At 41.6% G+C, this 24,522-nt stretch overlaps 1 protein-coding gene across 3 annotated transcripts in view; it reads right to left on the minus strand.

Moving 5' to 3' along the window:
* Positions 1-24,522, minus strand: part of UTRN (utrophin) — a 1,286,828-nt gene that overhangs the window by 443,888 nt on the left and 818,418 nt on the right. For all 3 annotated transcript variants that reach the window (XM_033935605.1, XM_033935603.1, XM_033935604.1), the window contains one exon: positions 17,260-17,416. In XM_033935605.1, coding sequence (XP_033791496.1) covers positions 17,260-17,416 — 157 coding nt within the window. The remainder of the gene's footprint in view (positions 1-17,259; positions 17,417-24,522) is intronic.

Here is a 24,522-nt window from a genome sequence, read left to right on the forward strand (position 1 = left end):
CCTCGTGAATCCGCAAATCGCAGACTCAGTAATTTTCTGATCGCCTCTTCCTAGTACTAAAGTCATGGTTACATCAATCAGGAGTTGCTTTGATATGCCAGATAGCTGATTGGTGTTACCATAACTTTAGTACCAGGAAGAGGCGGTCAGAAAATGTGCCCGGCGTCGTAAGTACAATTTAAGCACTCGCCGGCACCCCAGCTGCCCTCTCCTGCCTTCAATCAGCTGAAAAACTGTATTTGCAGTTTTTTTAAATTCACGGGTGTTCCTGGAACGGAACCCCTGCGAATTCTGGGGGAGTATTGTACTTAAAAATTATATATTTGACACAAAGAGAGGTTTGAAACTTATGAGCAGTGGCACCAATTGTCTAAGCTAAAATTCTCAGTCTTCGGTTTAGTACAGGGTAGGCTACGGAAAAGTAGCCCGTCTCTAATATATTTTTAAGAAATTGATGCATTACATTTTAATTTGTAGACTCCTGATGAAGACACATTATTTACTGTATATACTCAAATATAAATCATCTGTTGTAACTTGTGGATAAGTGAATAAAAACAATCAACTTGCTTGTTCATCTTGTCATACTATTGCCAGAGGCGGGCTACTTTTCCGTGGCTCACCCTGAATACGGAGCCTTGTTAAATCCTGTATAAATATCACACATTTGTGACTAAGTAAACTAGCTTTCTTTCAATTTGATGTCCAAAGCTAGTTTATTTTTAGGCACTTTCAATTAAAGCGATTTTGCCTCTGAGAGTGAGATTTCTACAAGAAACTCACTTTAAACAGAGCTGTGAAAAATTGCTTACTTATAAAGACTTCCCACAAATCTATTTCAGCTGAAATAAAGGGGGTGTGAAGAATCCTGGTGCTACAATTATGATGCATAGGGATATTAATCTTCAAGTTAAAAATATTGCTAGAGATGAAGAAGGCAGATTTATTTTATTAAACGTGGAGTTACAGGGGATGCCATTAAGTTTAATGAATATAAATGTATACAGTGCACTCCCAGTGCCAATCAAAAAGCATTCTGGCATGATATTGGTAAAAAAAAAAAAAAAATTCACACTCTCAAGTGCAGCCACCCGGTGAAAAAACAAAGCAAAGAGAGAGCAGTGTGTGTGCATTTGGGTGTTTGGTTGTCTGGGGGTATGACTCTGGAGTGTTTGCTGTTTGTTTGTTGTGGTCTGAGGCCGAGTGCTTGGGGTTTGTGTGTGTTTGATTGGGGGGTTTGGTACTTCAAAAATGTCAATTGCGTTGGGCATTCAGCCATTGGGTTCCTGTATTGTGAAATATTTGCTGTCCACATTTGCTGTCATAGTTTTCCAGTGCTGTTTTCTCTGCTGGTTTTGTTTTTTATGCTTGTTTTGATCCTGGTTGTATGTTCCCTTTGCAATTGCTAATAAAGACAATTTAAAAAAAAAAAATTACATCTTTGGCGGATGGTGAAAAATTAATGTTCATTGAACCTACATATTTACTTGTGTATAATCATGCACATTAAATTGTCCCAATGCACAGGTCCAATAATTGCCTGCAAACAAAACAAATATATGAATTTAGTAGTGACTTCTAAACTGGACAAGGTGGAGCACAAAGAGCAAGGCTGTGCCAACTTCGCCAGAAGCCGATTCATAGCCTAAATTTGACAGACATAGGCTCAGAATCTTACCTCAAGGGCTTAATCCTTCTATTCACCAGTTCATGGTAGCTACTCCTCAATTCATATTATTTGGGGAGACAGATACTGGCTTCCAAAATGACTTAATGCACAAATTGAAAATACAGTATTACTTGATCAGATCATGTCCTTATATTTATATGAGGCTTATTCTCTTTGGGCTAGATTCATTAACCTCACGGATCCGATCCGTGAGGTTGCCGGCCGCCCAATTCACGTTGCGTCCTCATGCAAATGGGGGCGATCGGAGTCACGCCTCAACCTACCGCACGGATCGCTGAAGAGGCATCTTCTTTGCCTGTAGATGGTCTGTGCATGCTTACAGAGCTTGAAACTTTTTTATTTTGCGAGCCTGTGGTTTTAACCCGCTTTAAACCCATGGGTTAAAACCACAGGCTCGCACTGCGGGGCAGAGAGCAGAGCTGCACGAGGAGAGTCGGGGCAGAGAGCAGAACAGCAAGAGGAGAATCGGGGCAGAGAGCAGGGCAGTCGGAAAAGACGTGAGTGACTGGTTCTCAGCAGTCGCTTATTTTTTGATCGGCCAGCCCAGTCGGTGTTCCTGAAATTTTTTAAATGAAATCGCTGCCTTCCTATATTTGCTTGCTATTCCCCCTCATTTGCATGTGTGGATCGGATTGGGCGCAGATCGGATCTGGAGTAAGGTTAGTGAATCAGGTCAGGGTCGCAAAGTGATCACAAAGTGGTCGGGACAAGATCGGTGTCCTTTGAGTATTCAAACTCGAGGGCCAACTTTCTGGCAATTAAATAAATCTTTGTTTAAAGATTCAGCTATATAAGAGGATATACATAAAGAGTTAGTACAATATCTACAACATAATTCTAACGGAGATGTGAGTGATCCTGTTCTTTGGGATATTTATAAAGGGGGGGGCATAAGTAAGTAAGGACAGCCCCAAAAAACTTGCTACAGACTAACCTATTCCTTTTGGAAAAATAATATTTACATGCAAAATCTCAGTCACTTAGAAGGGAAAGAAACAGAGTGAGGAGGAGCTACATAATTTACAGTTAGAATCTGTAGAATTTAAATTGAAGAAGTTTCAACAGTAATATTACAAGTTTGGCAATAAATCAGGAAAGATGCTAGCCTGTAAGAAAGAAGTCCTTAACAACATTACTAAAATTAGGGAGAGCAAGGAAGAGCTACTCATAAATGCAGACCAAATCCACTAGTGTGTCAGAGTTTTATGGACAATTATATGCTAATGATACCACTATAAAATCTGTTATAATCCACCTGTATTTACAGGATGTACATCTTCATCGGTTGTTAGACGAGGCAAGGCAACACTTGGGGCTCCTTTTACTAAGGTGCACTAGTGTTTTTAGTGCACGCAGGAAATTACCGTGCGCTACACTTCTAGAACTAACGCCAGCTCACTTTGCGAGCCTGTGGTTTTAACCCGAAAAAAAGTTACAGCAAATTTTTCATTCAAGTGGGTGTCTTCTCACCTATGAAGCCGTGACAATATTAGTTCATAGGAATTCTATGAGCGTCAGAGCTTTTCCCGCCACAGCCTGCAAAGAAAAACCCTAACACTGCTTCATAAAAGGGGGGATTTATTCTGTAATTTGTAAAGTAATGATTGCTATTTCTCTGTTTTTTTCAAATTTACATCTGCTATCTTTATATTTTGTACAATATTAGGAGACATGCATCACTGTTTCTGTGGTGTTGCACTGTATGCAGAGTCTAGCTCCTTCGTGGTTTAATTTAACTTTTGTCTACATATTTCTATTTTACCCCATCCCCCACTTTACAAAACTGTAGCGTGGTTTTTAGAGCGGATTGTGGTGGTAACAGCTTCAATGTTCATAGGAATTCTATGAGCATCAGAGCTGTTACCGCCGTAGACAGTGCTAAAAACTGCACTACAGAGTTGTAAAAAAGGAGGGGGGGAGGAATTAGTTTGCGATTACATATTCCATAATGGGCAAAGATGTTTTCTGTGTTCTATGTGTATGAAAGACATGGTTCTCTGTTAGCACTGACTGTGCAGGATCAATCTGTATTGTCTGGCTTGTTAAGTTTTACAATGGGTGATTATATAAGATGCTGCCTTTTCCTACTGTGTTTCCCTGAAAATAAGACCTACCCTCAAAATAAGCCCTAGTTCAGGGATTCGCCGGCAACTCTTCAACCCGCCACTGCCCCACCGCACAGCCGAACCCCTGCTGACCCTCCATCCTTCCCTCCCGCCGACCGAACCCTACCTTCATCCACAGCAGCGTTGGGTCTGCCGTGTTACAGATGATGTCATCAGTAACACGGCAGATTGAATTCCCCAACAGACAAGGCCGTAGCAGACTGTTTAGAGTGCTGCTGGCCCAACGCTGCTTTAGATGAAGGTAGGGCTCGCTCGCTGTCATGGAGGGAAGGGTGGAGGGCCAGCAAGGGTTCAGCTGCACAGTGGGGGCAGGGTGCTCAAGGGTTCTGCTGCATAGGGGGATGGGAGGGAAGGACTGAAGCTGGGCAAACTTCTGCTGCACAGGGGAATGGGAGGGAGGGAGGGCAGGAAAGATGCTGCACATGTGGGGGAGAGAAAGGAAAGAGGAAGAATTGGAGTGAAGGAGAGGCAGGGTGAGATGATCATGTGCATACCCTGAAAATAAGACCTAGTGCATTTTTGGGGGCCCAAAATTAATATAAGACACTGTCTTATTTTCAGGGAAACACAGTAGGTATATTCTTGCTGTGTGATGTGTGGATTGTTACTAAAAATCATGTTTTTCATATAGATGAGGAGGGTGTCAAAAAATTATGGGCCCCAGATGTCACATATGCTAGGTACACCACTGAACTGGATTCTTATTCACTGGTCTTTTATTCAAGAGCAAATAGGTCTTTGAACTAAGAGTATTTTTAAGTCCTAGTACCTTTTGCTTTCCTTGAACAACACTATTCTTGGGTTTATTCTCAGTGGGAGAGCTGTTTCTTGGCTTGCAGACTGAAACCTGAGGTTTTTATTGGTTTCTGCCTTTTCTCTGTCACAATATATAAAGCCTAGCACTGAGAAGGCATAAACGGATCTCATAACACAATGACATACGTTACTGTCTCTCAGTAACTTTATTAGTCTGGTTCCCAGCATTACCAATATAGTCTCTAGCAGTTACTTGGATCAAAAGTTCAAAATTGCAAGGTTCTAACTTGAATTTGGCCTATTCGACTATAGCAGCTGCAGTTTGTACATAAGATGCTGGAGGCAAATGCAGTTGGGTGTTGCTGCTTCCCTCTGGTCCACCTAAACCTAGCTGTGCTCTCCGGCTCTGTCCCCTCCCATGGCACTTCCCCTTTGGAGGGGGATTATGGGTTTTAAAGTGGCTTTGACATTGTGAGGTAGTATCCTTATGGGAAAGTGGCAGCATCTTTTGGTCTCCCTCACCACCACATTTAAGATATGCATTGTGCTTGTCTGGTGAAGGGTAATAGTAGTAGTCTGGGAAATACGTAGGATTCTTATTAGGCATTATATACCTATCTTGTAGATTTTAACAGAAATATTACTTTAAAAAAACACAATTAAATACAGCTGCTAGTGGTTTCATAAAAACTGTCATATACAACTGATTTGTAACTTAAGGTTCACTTTCTGAAACATTTTCTCATAATTCGTTCAAATCATAAAGAAAGAAAACATCAAATAGCATATTTCTTCACATACTGACCTAGATGACAAGATTCACATCAGTATGATAAAAACAAGATTTTCATCTTTTCTGCATAGATGAGCTAAGAAATCTCGTTATTCTTTCCCACTGTATCCCTAACCACTTTATATGCAAAAGCTAAAAGTCTTTCTTTCTGACAATTTAATTGGATCTGAAAAATTCAAAAGTATTAAGTCTGGAGGAAGAAAGCCCAATATACAAATGACAGGAGAAATCCTATGCCTTTATTCATCAAGTGTCATCCCTCTGTTCTGTGACAGTTAGTCTGGTTTGTTTATGGTCATTGCTAATACTTTATACTAAGGATGAAATGCCCACTGTATCTTAACTGCAGGGGAAATGAGGAAAATTCACAACTGTTAACACTCACACATACTCACTCTCACACTCTCTCTCTCTCTGAATATGTATGTGTGTATATATAATATATATCCTATATAATAAAAGGCTAACTCGCGCATGCGCACTCCTATTTGTGTGCTTCCATGATCTGTAGTTCCGTGGCCGCATGAGTGCGCATGCGTGAGTCCCCAGCCTTCTTCCCAGCACCTACCTTGGCTGTCAGCAACGGCGCCTCATCTCCTGTGGGGACCTGATGTGTGCTGTGTCCGTCCGTGGCCGCGGCTTGAGGCGTATGCGCCAGTTAGGTGCATCGGGTGACAGGAGCAGCGCTGGCGGCGGATGGCGGGAGGAGGGCTCATGGTCCTGCCGCCGCTGCCGCTCCTGTTCACAGCGGCCTGCATGTCGCCGACTCCCCCCCTTCCCGCAATAACCACTACTGCTCCTGTTCAAAGCGGCCTGCTGAGGTTCGCGGCCGGCTATAACGAACCTCGCAGGCCGCTCTCCACATGGTAGCACGTTCCCTCTGACGCGATCGCGTCAGAGGGAACAAGCTACTGAGGTGGATAGCGGCCTGCGAGTTCACTACAGCCAGCCGCGAACCTCAGCAGGCCGCTTTGAACAGGAGCGGCAGCGGTGGCAGGAACCATGGATGGAGGGAGGGGAAGAGGAAAAAGAAGGGCCATGGAGCAGGCAGGAAAGGGGGCTGTTTTGGTGGGAGGGTTGTGCTGAGTGCAGACAGCAATCATGGGGGGGAACAGAAAGGGGCCATGGAGCAGGTAGCCATTGCAGAACAGGGGGAAAGGGAAAGGGGGCTGCTTTGGGGGGAGAGGTGTGCTGGGGGCAGACAGCAATCAGGTTGGGGAGGAACAGAAGGGGGCCATGGAGCAGGTAGGCATTGCAGAACAGGGGGAGAGGGAAAGGGGGCTGCTTTGGCAAGCAGGGGGGACAGGGAGACAGAAAGACGGACAGACAGGGGACCAGAGAGAGACACAGACACAAAGAATGACAGAAGACAGCGTCCAAGGAGAGAGAGACAAATAAAAAAAAACCAGACATGCAAACATCTACTCTGGCCGGCGGGAGGAAGGCAGTGGCTGCCGGGAGGAGAGCTTCGAGCCACAGAAGACTGTCCCCAAAGCCCCTGTGGAGAGTCGGCCCAACCTCTCCTTCCTCACCGACGCCGAAGAAGCTGCAGCTGGGGCAGTCGGGGCCTCCCCCGCCGCGCCAAATACACCTAGGCCCTGCTCCCTCTCGCGCTCTGAGCACTCACGATTGGCTGAAGGGTGTCATGCAGGTGCTGCAGATACAGGGGGCTGCTTTTGTTGGAGAGGTGTGCTGGGGGGGCAGACAGCTTTGCTCGGAGGGGGGGGAAGACAGAAGGGGGCCATGGAAAGACAGTCAGAGAGAGGGAAAGGGGGCTACTTTGGGCGGATAGATGTGCTGGAGGGCAGACAGCTTTGCTCTGTGGGGGAAGACAGAAGGGGGCCATGGAGAGACAGGGAGAAGGAAAGGGAGCTGCTTTGGAGGGAGGGGTGTGCTGGGGGGCAGACAGCTTTATCTGGGGGGGAAGACAGAAGGGGGCCATGGAGAGACAGGGAGAGGGGAAGGGGTATGCTGGGGGCAGACAGGTTTGCTCTGGGGGGGCGGGGGAATGACACACGGACACAGACACGAAGAATGACACACAAGAGGCCAGAGAGACAGACAGAAAGGAAGACAGACAGCGTCCAAGGAGAGACAGCCAGCATCCAAGGAGAGACAGCCAGTGTCCAAGCAGAGAGAAACAAATAAGCATAGACAGACAGACAGCGGCCAAGGGCAGAGAGAGAAAGAAAGAAAGACAGACACACACATCTATTCTAGAACCCGTTAATGTAACGGGTTTAAAGACTAGTGTATATATATATATATATATATATATATATATATATATATATATATATATATGTATATGTATATGTAAAGGCAAAATACATTTGAAGACTTTAACAGCAGTAACTGTGAGCAATCAAACATATCACTTTTCCACAAAGGCCCCATGCAAGATGATGCATTTCTTGTGTCATTCAACTATCTTCTTATATATTATATAGATAGTGTAGATAGTGTACAATAGATCACCATCCCTAGGGACCTAGTCGTCAACGTTGAATTCCCGATCCTCAGAGACAACACACTAGGGTCAAGGCAATCATTTCCCCAATGATTAGCATGTCGCTTCATCACAGGATCCAATCTTATGTTATAAATACTTATAAATATTTTAAATTCATGGGATTAATACCCTTTAATGAAAATAATTTCATAAATAGTTTTATAACCAAAGTTTTCAAATACCAGTTGTACTTAGCTTTATTTGTGGTCAGTTTTGGGATAGCTCTATGTCGTAACGTTTTTTCAAGACAGCCAATCCAATCGACCACTCTTCTACTAGCTTCAGCATCCTACAGAGTTGAAGTTTATTGGTTGTTCCCAAAGCCAGGTGAGCACTGCTGCCTTTACTTCATCAAGCTTTGTCTTTTGCTCTCCAGGTCGCAAAGACGAACCCATGTCTCAACACTGGTGACAATTTTTTCTCCAGAATACTCAGCAGGAACTGGGTCACAGATCCATAGTTAATATCCATATTTGCAGCCAAATGAGACAACATTATCCATTGGTCTTCTCTAATTAAAGCATCTGCACTGTCAATGTGCTCTTGTGTGCATGATGTTGATGGGCAACCAGAACAACCTTCGTCGGTTACATCTGTTCTTCTCGCTTTAAACCTTTTTACCCATTCATAAACCTTTTGTTGATTGATGGTGCTATGTCCATTCTGAGTCAGTATCCAACAGTGATTTTCCACAGGTTTCACTACCTCTGCTCAAAGAAAGTGCTCTACTGCACATTGTTCTTTGATGGTGCAATCTTGAAATGGAGTGTCCATGATTCTGACTTTGTGGCTGTCACACAACTAAAAGCTGAGTGCACTCAATCCTCTGATTAAATCAGCAAGTGAGCTAGAATCAGGGGAAGAGACCCCAAGCTCCTGAAGGAACACTATGTCCTTTTCCCGGTGGAGTAAGCCCAAGAAGGAGACCTCCAAGCACCAAAGGCAAAAATGCGTTAAAATAACAAAATGAAGCAAAGCAGAACACAACTTCTGAGTTCGCTTTCAGAAGGAAAAAATGAATAGGGAGCTGTTCTCCACTGCAGAAGGAAAGGAATTTAAAGGCTTAAAGTGACACCCTTCTGCAGATTCACAACTAATGGGAATCAACAGCTAACGTACGGACTCCTATATATATGTAACACAGCTAATTTTTTTAAAAAATTTGCCAACACTGAAAATCTAAGATATGTATATATATGTTTGAAAGTGTCTGACATGTACTTCTTAATGTTGCCACCAGATAAGAAATGAGTGCAGGAACTCTGGTAGGAGAGAAAAAAAAAAAAGACATTTGAAATCATCATTTTATTATGTACAACATGATCAACAAAGTACAAGTACAAACTGTTCAACTGTTAACATTCTTCATAGTAGTTTCCTAGATTGTCTATGGTTCGTTGCCTTTGATAAGTCAGTTAATACCATCAGCTGCATTTGATTCACTAATGTGTGTCACCTCTTACAAACATAGAAACATGCTGGCAGATAAAGGCCAAATGGCCCATCTAGTCTGCCCATCCATTGTAACCATTATCTCTTTCTCTCTCTGAGAAATCCTACATGCCTATCCCAGGCCCTCTTGAATTCAGACACAATCTCTGTTGCCACCACCTCTTTCGGGAGACTGTTCCATGCATCTACCACCCTTTCTGTAAAAAAAGTATTTCTATAGATTACTCTGGAGCCTATCACCTCTTAACTTCATCCTATGCCCTCTCATTACAGAGTTTACTTTCAAATGAAAGAGACTCGACTCATGCGGATATACATTATGTAGGTATTTAAAATCTCTATATCTCCCCTCTCCTGGCTTTCCTCCAAAGTATACAGATTGAGATCTTTAAGTCTGTCCCCATACGCCTCATGACGAATACCACACACCATTTTAGCAGCCTTCCTCTGGACCAACTCCATCCTTTTATATCTTTTTGAAGGTGCAGCCTCCAGAATTATACACAATATTCTAAATGAGGTCTCACCAAAGTCTTATACAGGGGCATCAATACCTCTTCCCTATGGACCCTAGCATCCTTCTAGCGTTCGCCATCACCTTTTCAACCTGTTTGGCCACCTTAACCCTTTCAGGACCAAGGGACATATTTGTCCCATAACTTTAAAATCCTATAAATTTTGATTGGGATAGTCTACAGTTCTAAATTTGATATGTACGGATTCCATATGATACTGCCTTTATGTAAACAAACTGGTTCCGACATTCATTCATTAGCGTCGTTGCTAGATTGACGAGAAGATTCACTTGCCACACTGTCCATAAGCCAGAAGTGTGATTTTTTTAAATAAAAATAATGATATTTCACAAAAAAAAATCAATTTTTTGGCATCTGCAAGCCCTTTTTACCATAAAAATGTCGTCAAAACCACAAAAATTGGCCTACGATCCTTATGGTCCTGAAAGGGTTAAGCTCATCACATACAATCACACCCAAGTCCCGCTCTTCTGTCGTGCACATAAGTTCTTCACCCCCTAAACTGTACCATTCCCTCGGATTTTTGCAGCCCAAATGCATGACCTTGCATTTTTTAGCATTCAATTTTAGCTGAAAAATTTCAGACCATTCTTCAAGTTTCATCAGGTCTTTCTTCATGTAATTCACACCATCCGGCGTGTCTACTCTATTGCATATTTTGGTATCATCCGCAAAGAGGCAAATCTTACCCGACAACCCTTCAGCAATATCGTTTATAAATTTTTTTTTAAAGAACAGGCCCAAGAACAGAACCTTGAGGCACACCATTGGTACCATCAGTTTCCTCAGAGCGATCTCCACTGATCACTACCCTCTATTAACAATGTGTTTTTAATGTGATGTCTTTTCACTTTAGGCATCAGTTTGGAGTCACATGGACTGAGATTGGAAGAACAGGAAGTGTGTTGCAAATTCTCCCATCTCCAATGCTGTAAACAATGTTTTAACAGTGTCTGTGTGTGAGCTGTAGCATTGTCATCTGATTCCTAAAGTGAAAAAGCCATTGCAGCGAGAGGTGGCACACACTAGTGAATCTGGGCTCCTTCCAACTATTCCGAAAGCATCTGAAAACTTGGCTTTTCTCAAAAATGTAAATCTCGCTACCCTCTTTATAATCACTAATTCTTATTATGTTTTTCCTTCCTTATCTTAAAGTTCCTGTAAACCATGCCGAGCTCTAACTTTATGAAGAGGATGCGGTATATAAACTTAAGGTTTAGTTTAGTTATGAACCGTGGACAACCTGGCAGACTACTTTGAAGGATGTTAACCGTTAAACATTTTGTGATTGTACTTTATTATCATGTTGTACATACTTTCAAATGTATATTTTGATTACCAGTGTTAGTGCGTTTTCAAGAGAAAAAAAATAGTTGCCATGACTTATGAATCAACCCTTGTGAGAGAGAGAAAGAAAGATACTGTATATACAGTATAGTCATAATCAACATAAGAATAGCCTTTCTGGGTCAGACCAATGATCCATTTGTCCAGTAGCCCATCCTCACGGTAGCTAAGCCAGGTCACCAGTACCTGGCAAAACCCCCAAAGAGTAGCAATATTCCATGCTACCAATAACATAAGAACATAAGCAGTGCCTCTGCTGGGTCAGACCAGAGGTCCATCATGCCCAGCAGTCCCCTTTTTCCATCCATTTGTTAATTCCTTTGAAGAAGTGCAATAAGTTCGTTAGGCATGATCTTCCCTTGCAGAAGCCATGTTGGCTTGTTTTCATCAGTTTATTCCTTTCTAGATGCTCATCGATGTTGTCTTTTATCAGCGCTTCCGCCATCTTTTCTGGAACCGAAGTGGGAAGAAGACGCTGGAAGGGAAGAAGACAGAGATGCCAGAATATGTGGGAGCGGAGGAAAGAAGATGGGTGTCAGACCAATTGGGGAGGGGAGTGCAGGGAGAGGCACAGTAACAGAGCAAATGGAAGATGCAGAGAGAAGACAGACAGTGGATGGAAGGAATTGAATGAGAAGATGAGGGAAGCAAAAACCAGACAACAAAGGTAGAAAAAAAAATTCTATTTATTTATTTTGATTTAGGATAAAGTAGTATATTAATTGTGTTTATAAAAAATTATATTTTTACTACTATAAAAATTAATTTTTATTTTTACTATTATACAAATTTATAAACAAAGCCCTGCCAGCTGAACATCTCTTTCTCTAGTTCAGCAGCCAGAACTTATAAAGAAGGAATAAGCTAAATATTGCAGTACTGAGGCTTGTATGGATGCTGCAGGGACGGGATGGGGACAGTGGTCACGGGGACGGGGCGGGGACAGGGACAGTGGTCACGGGGACGGGGCGGTGACAGGGACAGTAGTCGCGGGACAGGGATAAATTTTTCCCCCCGTGTCATTCCCTACTTTGCATCTAACTTGCCAGTGCTAGTGTCTCTTCTTATTTTCCTCATTTGAATGCCCAAGCCCTAGAAACATCTCTCCCTAGGAAAACTGTTGTTCCAGCATACCAGAGTATACCAGAAGATAGGGAATTCCTGGGCTGGATTGAAAGGGAAGATCACAAGTGATCAGGGTTAGTGATGAGAAAAGCTCTGCAGATGATAAGTCTCCCAGGATCCACAGACAGTATGTAATGGTTCAAGCAAGTCCAAAGAAGGAGAGCTCATGTCCAGTTCAGAAGGGTCTGACTTACCCACTCCTATGGAAGTAAAAATGCCTGGAGTACCTGAGGAAGAGCAGATGTCTGATTTAGAGTACATGGGAAATACTGATCCAGAGGCTTCTCCAAGGTATGGAGTTATGAAGAATGAATTCCCAATTCATAGAGAAAAGACTTACCTGCTACATGTGCATGAGAGCTACGGGGAAAAGGATAATGCCTACAATGTGAGAGACATTATCCCAAGGGGAGGAGTTGTCAGGGATCCCAAAGCCTATTCAATTGGAGAACGACCTCAAACTAAAGCAGAGACTAAGAAAAATAAAGTACCTGTTGGCTTAGAGCAGTTTTTGAGTACTTTCTTCTTTATTGTAGTACTGGGATTAAAGGAAAGCTTTTTAAAAAGGCCCGGAGGAAGCTGGATGCCAGAGAAAAACTGGAGATTTTTCAAAAGCTCATTTGCATATAAACTGCAACTAATTTGAACCTCTGGATTACAAGTTATGGGAAGAATGATCCAGGTTTAGAGTTATGTTATAGACTAATATATATATATATACACACACACACACACACACACACACACACACAGATACACACACATATATACACAGACACTGATGTTTGTTGTCAATTTGTTTGCTCACTCTGAGTGTGAAAGGGATATGTAGCAAGCAGCATAAGTCCTTTGGGGTCCACATCAGTTGAGGATCTGTGCTATCAGGAGATTTCTCTAGCTGTTATGGAGTGCTGTGGTTTCCTGCTGAAATATTGAGTGGACTTCACAAATGTGTGGAACTCCTTTTTGTCTGTTATATTATACATGTATCTGTAATGGGGAACTTAACTTGCAGTTTTCTTTTTTTATTTCATTTCAATAATTTTATTGAATATTATAAATAATATACAAAAAGCAGTTCAAGTACATAAAGATTGAATAAAAAAATAGTGATGTATAAACAAGAGAAACCATAATTGCATTCATTTGCATATAACAGACTAGTAAGAAGAATTCAAAGTATTTGAAACTGCTAAGAAAAGAAATAGAAAGGATAGAGAAGCAGAGATGATGAAATAAAAGAAAAAAAAAACAAAAAAAAAAAACCTGCCTTTTATCAAGCTGCGCTAGAGGTTTTTAGCACAGGCCAGCAAGGTAAGTGCTCCGACACTATTAGAAATTCTATATATAATACATATGCTCTCTATATATAATTGTATATACTGTATATTTGATTTTTACTGAGGGTCACTTGTGGCCTTATATATCCTTTGTGGATGCTTTTATGTTTTTTTGGACCCTTATCAAACTGTTCCACAATTTGTGTTGTTTTTCTGTTTCATTTCTCTTCTGGAACCCTTGGTGCTATTTGCATTTTGTTGTCATGCACTGATGTCAACATTAGTGCACGGCTATTAATGAAAAACAAATAGAAAATCAGAGTTTTTATGGCCGCATTAAAATGGCTTTAGCAAGTGGGAATGACCCATGGAAGGGCATGCTAAGGCCAATCTTTACCACATCTCTGTAAAAGAACCTCTAAACCTTTTGGACCTTGAAGTAACAATATCTCAACTAGAAAGGTAATCAAACTTTTGCCCATGCCATATTCACGTTTTTGTTATTTTCAATATGTTAAAGTCAGCAAATAAATACTAATTTTGCATTCAACGTCGCAGAAAAATATCAGGTTTAACTTTGTACATGTCAGCTTCTGTTCACTCGCAGATTTACTGAAACTTACAGTTTGACTAGGAGTATCTAAGGGTTCCTTTTATCAAGACGCGCTAGCGGGGTTTACGCGCACGACTTTTCATCACGCGCTAACCCACGCGCTGGCCTAAAAACTACCGCCTGCTCAAGAGGAGGCGGTAGCAGCTAGCACGGCCGGCGGTTTAACCCGCGTTAAACCGCTAGCGCGGCTTGATAAAAGGAGCCCTATACCTTGGCATACATGCATTAAAATGTATAAATTGGTCCAACGGGTTTGCTGTGGACCATTTTCCCAAGTGTAGCCTTATCAACAATATTTGATTTCTGACCTTAAATTTGATCTTTAAATGTCAGATTTGAGGATGCCACCCATGTATACCTTGCCATTCAAGATGCAACTATCTAGCCTGGATAAAAGCTTTTGACATGTTGCACTTGCAAAGGTTACTCAGAAAAAAAGGGGAAAGACAAAGAAAATATCTTGGCCTGCATACCAGAAAGCTAAGTAGCACCTGAATTACATTTCAGCCTCTACATAATATTCATTATGTTTTGTATGCATTAAAAGGGCAGTTCTATAACAGGGCATCTGCTAATGCCTCCTTTCTTTTATCAAACATTAGCCTAGCTGGCTGCATATGCACTTAACAGGTGCAAGCACTATTCTGTAAGTTATATATGTAAGGAGGTACAGAAAAGGATGGACAGGTCGGGATGCTCTTTTAAGTTATGCACATATTTATAGAATAAGGGCACTCGTCTATATTTAGGAGCAGGCATTTGTGCCGTGTTTTCACTGATGCAAATGACCATGCCTAAAGTTAGGCATGGTTCTCAGGCAAAAGCGCTATTATGTAAACTACGCCTATCTTTAAGCGCTATTTGTAGAATAGTGCTTTTTCCTGTACCAATTTTTTAGCCACCAAGGCCCATTTTCTCTAAATGGAGCCTTAACTTAGGTACTTAAGTTAAGTGAAAAAAACGCCATTTTAAACACTACATTAAAAAAATTTCAAGGCAACTACTGGCGTCTAAAAAAATGATGCTGGAATTGCATTTCCGGAGGTGCCTGCCAGAGGTGCGATTCGTGTCAAAGGTAGGCACCAGAAATGTAGGCCTTGAAAACCCTGGCTTACATTTCCAGCACCTACTTTTGCCGGAGGTGTGATTCTCCAAATGGCATTGTCTCATGATTGACATGCAATCGGCGTCCGCTTTTTAAGGCAGCTGCCGACAACGGTGCTGTTTAGAGAATCTGGGCACATATATATGTTTCCTCCTATTTCTTTTAAAAAACATTTTGTCTTTAATAAAAGCAGCCTGGGCTGCTTTAAGAACTTTAACTCATTTTTCTGTCACTCTCATCTTCTTACATAATGTTTGCTTTTCAAAATTGTCTTGTCTGACATTCAAGCTTTACAACTCCTTAATGGAGAAAATTATTTTGAAATCTCAGTCTTCCCCAGATCTACCAAAGTCTGCCATATCACCTCTAAGGTAATCTCAGATGGGTTGATTGTAAGAAAAGTTGATAAGTCAGGTTTCAGTTCCAAGGAATCTAATTAAGAACATATGAATAGCCTTACTGGGTCAGACCAATGGTCCATCAAGCTCACGGTGGCCAATCCAAGTCACTTAGTACCTGGCAAAAACCCAAGGTGTAGCAATATTCCATGCTACCAATACAGGGCAAGCAGTAGCTTCCCCCATGTCTTTCTCAATAACAGACAATGGACTTTTTCTCCAGGAACTTGTCCAATCCTTTCTTAAAACCAGCTACGCTATTCACTCTTACCACATCCTCTGGCAACGCGTTCCAGAGCTTAACTATTCTCTTGAGTGAAAAAAAAATTCCTCCTATTGGTTTTAAAAGTATTTCCCTGTAACTTCATCGAGGGTCCCCTAGTCTTTGTAATTTCTGACAGAGTGAAAAATTGATCCACTTGTACCCATTCTACTCCACTCGGGATTTTGTATATTTCAATCACGTCTCCCCTCAGCCGTCTCTTTTCCAAGCTGAAGAGCCCTAACTGTTTTAGTCTTTCCTCATACGAGAGGAGATGCATCCCCTTTACCATCTTGGTTGCTCTTCTTTGAACCTTTTCTATAGCCATTATATCTTTTTTGAGATAAGGAGGCCAGAATTGAACGCAATATTCCAGATGAGGTCGCAGCATGGAGCGATACAGGAGCATCACTCCCAGGTGCGACCTCATCTGGAGTATTGCGCTCAATTCTGGCCTCCTTATCCCTGGAACAAGTCAATGGATCACTGTACTGCGTCTAGCGAGTGAGCCATAGCCTTCCATAGTTTCTCACTCTCTGCCGGGCATTGTTCCATCTCTCCTCACTCCAAAGCATCATTATCAACTCCTGGGTAGAACGCCAATAACAGCATTTCCATCAGTCCTGTACAACGCAATTGGGAAGGATGCGGTTTAGTGTCTGGGCTGAAGGTGACTTCTGGCTCAAAAGGAAACAGCGGTCCTCTATTTAACATTGATTCTTTCAGCAGGCTTCAAAGATGTCTGTGGGTCAAGTTTCTGTACAAATTTGTCAATAACACTGACAGTGGGAGACACACCCTGCAAAGAGGAGAGAGCAGCAGTCTTCCCACACTGTTTAGGGATAATTATAAAGGAGAAAGTTTCAAGCTATGAAAAGAGGAAACTCCAGTGTGTCAGGTCAGTCGGCCATCTTGGATAGTCCTCTCTAAAGGTGAATTTTTAATACAGAAATATAAAACAGGCAAGGCACTCAAGATAGCAAAAGAGCTCTAACCTTCCAATTAATTTCCCCATTTACTTCTCAATCTTCAGACTGACTGAACTGGATTAAGAAGCATTTGAGTATTATTGGATTAAAATGAACCCGTAAATATTGTCTGGTCCTTGAAGATCGGGCAGTGTCTCCCTAGGTCAGTTTGTGATTCCACTGGACTTCCTCTTGCACTGCTCTTTTCGGAGTGGGTTTATCCATCTGCGTCTTCAGGAATGTCCATAATAAAGTAAAAAGGGTTGCCAGCTTTAACAAAAAGAAATTCAACTTACCCGGCAGTGGTCATGCTGTTTCTGCAATGATGGGACATCTCCCCCGATGGGCATCTCTTTGCTTAATTCTATATCTTTAGTATTCAGCCATTTGATAAGCTCTTCCAGTGATGTCAGCAACTTGTTCCACTTCTCTGCACTGGCTTCCAGGTGAGACCTACGGTATGATGAGAAGAAGCAAAAGCACTTCAGAAACTCCTACTATACTTCTAAGCAGAACTGAAAACTCTTTCACAAAAAAAAAACCACATTTTTAAAAAATGGAGTGGAGGAGTAGCCTAGGGGTTAGTGCAGTAACTTGTGAACCTGTGGCTCTGGGCAAGTCACTTAACCTTCCGTTGCCCCAGGTACAAAAAAACATGTACAGTGGTGCCTCGCATAACGGACGCCTCGCACAGCGAACGCTGCGCACAACGAACTTTTTGTCGTGCTCCCCACAACGAACTTCGTTTCACACAACGAAGTCGCCCGAGGGGCCCGGGGGGGGGCGGAACTACTCTCGCCGAAGCCGGGAACAGCAGCACCCATGCAGAGAAGGAGAAGACGGCGTGTAGGGGACTCCAGTAAATGCAGAGCAGCAGCTGTGGCAATCAAAAAAAGAGGAGGTCTGCTGTTAAGGTGGACCAGGGTCCTGGAAAATTCGTGAAATCCTGCAATATTACCAGGATCTCAATACAAGTCCATGAGGATCCTGGAGATCCTGCAAATCCTGGTTTTACCCAGACCCGATTCTCTGGTCCTATCTTACGAGACCTGACCCATTTACAGCAAGTTAAGCCATGTTTAAGCTAACGAAAAAAAATCCAGAAAACATCAAAAGATTATTTCCTTTTTAACAAATAGTAATACTGTACCATGAAATACTGTTCCATCATCTCCCTCCACCTTACCCTGGATGCCGAGTTCTCCGGCCCTCTTTCTCGGCCAGCCGCACGCTTTCAGGGAGCAGCGCACGCGCGCATGCTCTGTTGCTCAATCTTCTCCTCTGACGCAACCGGAAACCGGAAGTTGCAGGAGAGTAGAACATTGACCAACTCCAGCAGCTGCGCGTGCACAGCTTTCTGGAAGCGTGCGGCTGGGTGAGGGAGAGGGCCGGCAGACTCCGCATACAAGGTGAGGTGGAGGGAGGGAAATGTAGGGCTGCAGAACGAATTATTGTGTTTTAAATGTATTCTTATGGGAAAACAGGGCTGCAGAACGAATTATTGTGTTTTAAATGTATTCTTATGGGAAAACGCGTTTCACACAACGAACGTTTCACATAACAAACTTGCTCCTGGAACGGATTAAGTTCGTTGTGTGAGGCACCACTGTACCTGCATATAATATGCAAACCACTTTGTAACCACAGAAAGGTACAATACATTTTTGAACCATAGAGCTATTGTCACCAAAGACCCTTACAATACCCTCCATTTAACAAAACAGGACTAGTGTTCAGCTGTATACATTAGACCCAATGATTTACTATCAGAAAATATGATATATATTCTTGCCACATGAAAGATGAACATTTCCACAGGAGAATAAAAATGACCAGAAACATAAAATGAGGTTTTAATGAATTCTGTTAGAGCAAATTTATAACAATTTATAATACAACAGTCCAAAACCCATCGTTTTGTGTGAAAAAAATTACAGAAGTGCAAACATGAAACTTTTGCACACTGCTTACGGACCCATGACATGAAATATCAGCCATACTCAATATTTTAGATCCGCCACTTTACTCCCCTTTCCCTAGACACAATCGCAAATTATCCTTCTAAAACCAATTTATTTTGAGAATCTGCATAGAACAAAAACAGATACTCATAATTCAAGACATGAAGTTTACTGCACTTTTGCATACATGGAAGCTGATTGGCAGAACCTGCTCAACACCAGATTTTTTTTTCAACGTTTAAAAATTTTTAAAACACCCTTCTCTTTTTAGGTTAATTTCAGAAAGGAAAAGGGCATATGGAACTGGCAGACCTCTGAATGTGTGTCCTTAATAACTTCTATGTTTGATGTACTGTTCCTCAGGTACGTTAGGCAGATTGTGAGCCCACCGGGACAGGTAGGGAAACATACTTGAGTACCTGATTGTAAAACCGCTTAGATAATCTTGATAGGCGGTATATAAAAACCTAATAAACTTGGCAAACTTGGTACTGTTCCAAACAAATTTTCAGAATACATCAGGAAATTTTAAGGCTCCTTTTACTAAGGTGCGCTAGCGTTTTTAGCGCACGTAGGAAATTACCGCGCGCTACGCTTCTAGAACTAATGCCAGCTCATTGCTGGCATTAAGGTCTAGCGCGAGCTATACCGCACGTTAAAGCCCTAACGCGGCTTAGTAAAAGGAGCCCTTAATGGGGAAGGGACATGTGTCCTACACAGAAGGCTCCATTAATTCTGCATGAAATTTCTTATAAAATTAATAAGCACTAATTAAAAGAAAAGGTTAACCAAGAAACGGTTCCTTCTGCAGAAATAAAACTGCATTCTTAAAGACTGCCTAAACTGAAGTGTAAAACAGGCACAGAAAGACCAACTCTGAACATCTTAACAAAATACAAATATCTGTTTATATTAGTTATTTATCTGTTAGGATGTATTTGCCAGCTTTTTGAGAAAAAAAAAATTCACCCGGTGTGGTCTATTTTGTATTCTCTGCGGTAAAATTATTTAAAAGGAGGCAAAGTAGGCCGGCTAGAGATGATGTGAAATTAACAAAAAGCCTCATGTACTAAGCTGTGCCAAGATTTGCATTTCTCAAATCTTGGCACAGCTTAGTACATGAGGCTTTTTGTTATTTCTCATATGGAAATGCAAATTAAAATGCACAGTAATGGCAAAACCTCTGAGTTAAACACCGAGTCAGTTTGCTAAGAAGTTAACACAGAAAAAGTGGGGTAGAACTGCTAAATACAGAGCAGTTGTCTAACCAGTCAACACAAAAAAAAATCCAGGAGGGCATTTCATGAAACTGTAGACCAGCAGATAGAAAACAAGAAAAACATTCTATTTGTTTTCATTTTTAAGCCAAGGAATCTCTTGCTGAAGGATTTGGTCAAAGTAATGAACATAGTGGGATTCAAAAGAGGTCTGGAAGAAAAGACCATAAAAATTATTAGTCAGGTAGATTTTGGAAAGATACCGTATATCCCTAGAAATGAATTACAGGAAACAAATCTACTTTTGGGGATCTGATGAGTACTTGCAGTCTAAACTGGCTACTTTCAGACAAAATACTGGGCTCGAAGGGCTTTGGTCTGATTCAGCATGGCTATTCTTATGTTCATAGGTTACTATCATGTATTAACTGCTTGGCAGATAGTGAGCATTGCAATTCATATACATCTAGAAGTGGTGTTAACGGCTTTGTGTCATCTGCCATACAAATATGTGGAAAGAACATCATAGTAACATAGCATAGTAACACAGCATATAAAGACCCGAATGGTCCATCTAGTCTGCCCAACCTGATTCAATCTAAAAATTTGTTGGGTTTTTTTTTTCCTTTCTTCTTCTTAGCTATTTCAGGGCAAGAATCCAAAGCTCTGCCGGGTACTGTGCTTAGGTTCCAACTACTGAAGTCTCCATCAAAGCTCACTCTCCATCTACACCAGGGGTGTCAAAGTCCCTTCTCGAGGGCCGCAATCCAGTCGGGTTTTCAGGATTTCCCCAATGAATATGCATGAGATCTATTTGCATGCACTGCTTTCATTGTATGCTGATAGATCTCATGCATATTCATTGGGGAAATCCTGAAAACCTGACTGGATTGTGGCCCTTGAGGAGGGACTATACCCTCCCATCCATTGAAGCCCTCCCCAGCCCATCCTCCATCAAACAGCCATATACAGACACAGACCGTGCAAGTCTGCCCAGTACTGGCCTTAGTTCTTCAATATTTACTATTATTTTCTGATTCTAGATCCTCTGTGTAGAATCAGAAAATAATCAGTAGTAACTGTAAGGCCACATCTCCGGGCATTCCTCAATTTCTTCCACATTAGCTCTTAAGGTGCTACATTAATTGTTATTGTGGGGCCCATGCTGTTATCAAACAGTAATTTCTGGGATAAATAGTTCATGCAGGTTCGTAAATAGACCACAAAATGCATAAAAACGGTCGTTCTAGAGATCAGGTCTTCTTCCTCACATAAAATACCTAAAAGAAATAACATGTATAAGAAGAAGGATTTAAATTAGAGAATGACATGAGAACGGGGACGTGTGTTAATGGTAATAATTTTAAACGTAATTACAGGGATGGGGTGGGGCGTAATTTGAATTTGCAGGGTTGGGGTAAGGATGGTGACAAACTTTGTCCCCATGCCATTCTCTACTCTGGGGAACATGCGCTCATTCTGTAAATAAACTTAATTTTTCTTTGGTTTTAAAAATTAACTGCTACTGAGATGAGTAGGGGTGGTTGGGGGGGGGAAGGAGGGGAGGGGGTTGTGGAGGATCTGTAGGCAGGTTTTACGTGTGTTCATCCTTTGGGAGTTTGATAACTCTTCCACACATTCTACAATTCCCAAATTCAGGTTATACGAAGGCTGTTGCTGTAAATATTTTTGATCAGGAACAGGCAGTGCCATTCCAAGTTTAGGCAAAAGCCATGCACTAAGAGTGTTCCAGGATTTTTGTATGGACAAATTAACATAACAGCATTTTGATCAAATTTTAAAAACATACATGGAAAACATTACATGTAATGTTTTCCATTGGTTGTATTGGTTATAAGCCTTCAAAAGGCCTTACATAATTTTAAAACTGCAAAACATGCAGGAAAAGGGTTAGAACCTGCAGAGACAGGATGGAGATGGGGTCAGAGTTTGAAGGGACAGGACAGGTTCAGGATGGGGACATATTTTGTACTCGAGTCATTCTCTAATTTAAATGAATCATTGGAAGGTATGTTGTAATGGGGTGTATATCCCATCACAGAGAATTGGAAATCCAGAGTAGAAACATTAATGACAGAATTTAATCCCCAGAAGAGAAACAGAGGAAAGTTAGGAGGGAGGCGGGAAACAGAGAATTAAAACCTGAGCTCGCATCTGGAATACTATGTCCAATATTGGTCGCCGTACCTAAAGAAGTACATGGAGATACTTGAGAGGGTTCAGAGAAGAGCGACAAGAATGATAAAAGGGATGGAAAACCTTTCATACGCAGACAGGCTAGAAAGGCTGGGGCTCTTCACCCTGGAGAAGTGGAGACTCAGAGGAGACATGATAGAGACTTACAAGATCATGAAGGGCATAGAGAAGGTGGAAAGGGACAGATTCTTCAGCCTATTGAGAATTACAAGAACAAGGGGGCACTCGGAGAAATTGAAAGGGGACAGGTTTAGAACCAATGCTAGGACATTTTTCTTCACTCAGAGGGTGTTAGACACCTGGAAAGCGCTTCCAGAGGATGTGATAGGACAGAGTACACTAAGGGGATTCAAAGAGGGATTGGACAAGTTCTTGAAAGATACGTGGATTGAGGGATATAGATAGAGGTAGAGATAGGATTATAGAAGGGTATAGGTAGAAGAAAAATGGGGATTGAAAGGTTTTAGATAAAGGATCACTTACAGGTCATGGACCTGATGGGCCGCCGCGGGAGCGGACTGCTGGGCGCGATGGACCCCTGGTCCGACCCAGCGGAGGCAACTTCTTATGTTCTTATGTTTCAAGTCAATGACAGAAGGAAGATAATTAAAACCTCAAAAGAGAAAGCTGGGAGGAAACACAGTCCTAGCCAATCAGAGAGCATAGAAGGAGGAGGAGGAGTTACTAGCCCCATAAAAGAAAGAAGACAGAAACAGACCTCAGAAACAGTCCTCAGTCTCTGCTGAGAGACCACCGTGGAGTTCCCAGCCAGAAAGCTTGCAAGCCTGAACCATGTGTGTGGTTGTGGGTTCAAACCCCGCGATGCTCCTTGTGATCCTGGGTAAGTCATTTAATCCTCCACTGCCCCAGGTACATTAGATAAATTGTAAGCTCACCAGGACAGAAAGGGAAAATACTTGCAGTGCCTGTATGTAAATCAATTTGAGAGTGGTTGTAAAACTACAAAAAAACGTGATATACAAGTCCCAATCCCCTACCCTTTCTCCTTCTTTGAACAGTGGCATTAAGGCTGACTGGGAACTCTTTGGTATAAACTAGAACTATTTTTGTTATTAACTACCAGTGGGAGGACATATCCCTGGAAGGAGGAATAGACTCCAGGAGATATGAGGGTGGTAGCAAGCAGTCAAGCAAACCTTGCCTTTATGTTTATGTTTTATTAATATTTGATACAACGCTTAAGCATATTACAGATCTAAGCAGTTACAATAAAATACAGGTACTTAAGACTTCCCTGTCTGTCCCTAGGGCTCACAATCTAGCTAAAGTACCTGAATAAACAATTATATATATATATATATATATATATATATATATATATATATATATACGGTATATATATATTTTTTTACTTTTTATTTTTTAAATTATTTTTTTTATATAACAAATTTGATGGAAAACTTTTTGAAATGAACCATCCCTTTAGAGTGTTGGCACAGTTTTGGGGTTTTTTTTCCCCCCCAACATTGAAACAAACTGTATACAACTCTAGTAACCTAATGGGGACTAGGATGTTCTCACCTTTCTATACAGGTGCCCTGGGGAAAAGGCATAAAGGAACTTAAGTCCAGAAAGGGACATGGAATACAGTGTTTGGGTGACTATTAATGACTTTAAATTTGGTCAGTTCAATGTTTATTGAAAGCTTCTATACCGCTGCTAATGATTGGGGGAGTCAATTCAGAGTGGTTTATATGAGCTTTGTAATGGTGTTACAATAAAGAGTTTGTGTTTCTTGGGATGGTTTCAATATAGATATTATTAAACCTTAATCAATACTTCTGCTTTTGTAAAGGTGTTACATATAGAGCATTTTCTGAATTGGTTCTCAGTACAGCTCTCTTAAACCATAATCAAACCTCTTTCTTATTTCAGCCTATAATATATAATCAATCAACCTGCTTATACATACCTACTTGTACATACCTAATAATACCTTCTTATACACATATATAAATATATACATCCATATTTAGTATCATGTATTGTGTTCATACTTCTCCTATTTCAATTTGCGCTTAGTGTCTATCGTGATCTATGTTCATCCTGATAAATCTGGTTATCTGTGCCATGATTATCTTATCCCTTGTTCCTATTGTGTTTATCCTATAGATATTCCTAGTGGAGACTAGCCAACTATCTC

The sequence above is a fragment of the Geotrypetes seraphini genome, chromosome 3 (genome assembly GCF_902459505.1).
Source record: "Geotrypetes seraphini chromosome 3, aGeoSer1.1, whole genome shotgun sequence".
Taxonomy (NCBI): domain Eukaryota; kingdom Metazoa; phylum Chordata; class Amphibia; order Gymnophiona; family Dermophiidae; genus Geotrypetes; species Geotrypetes seraphini.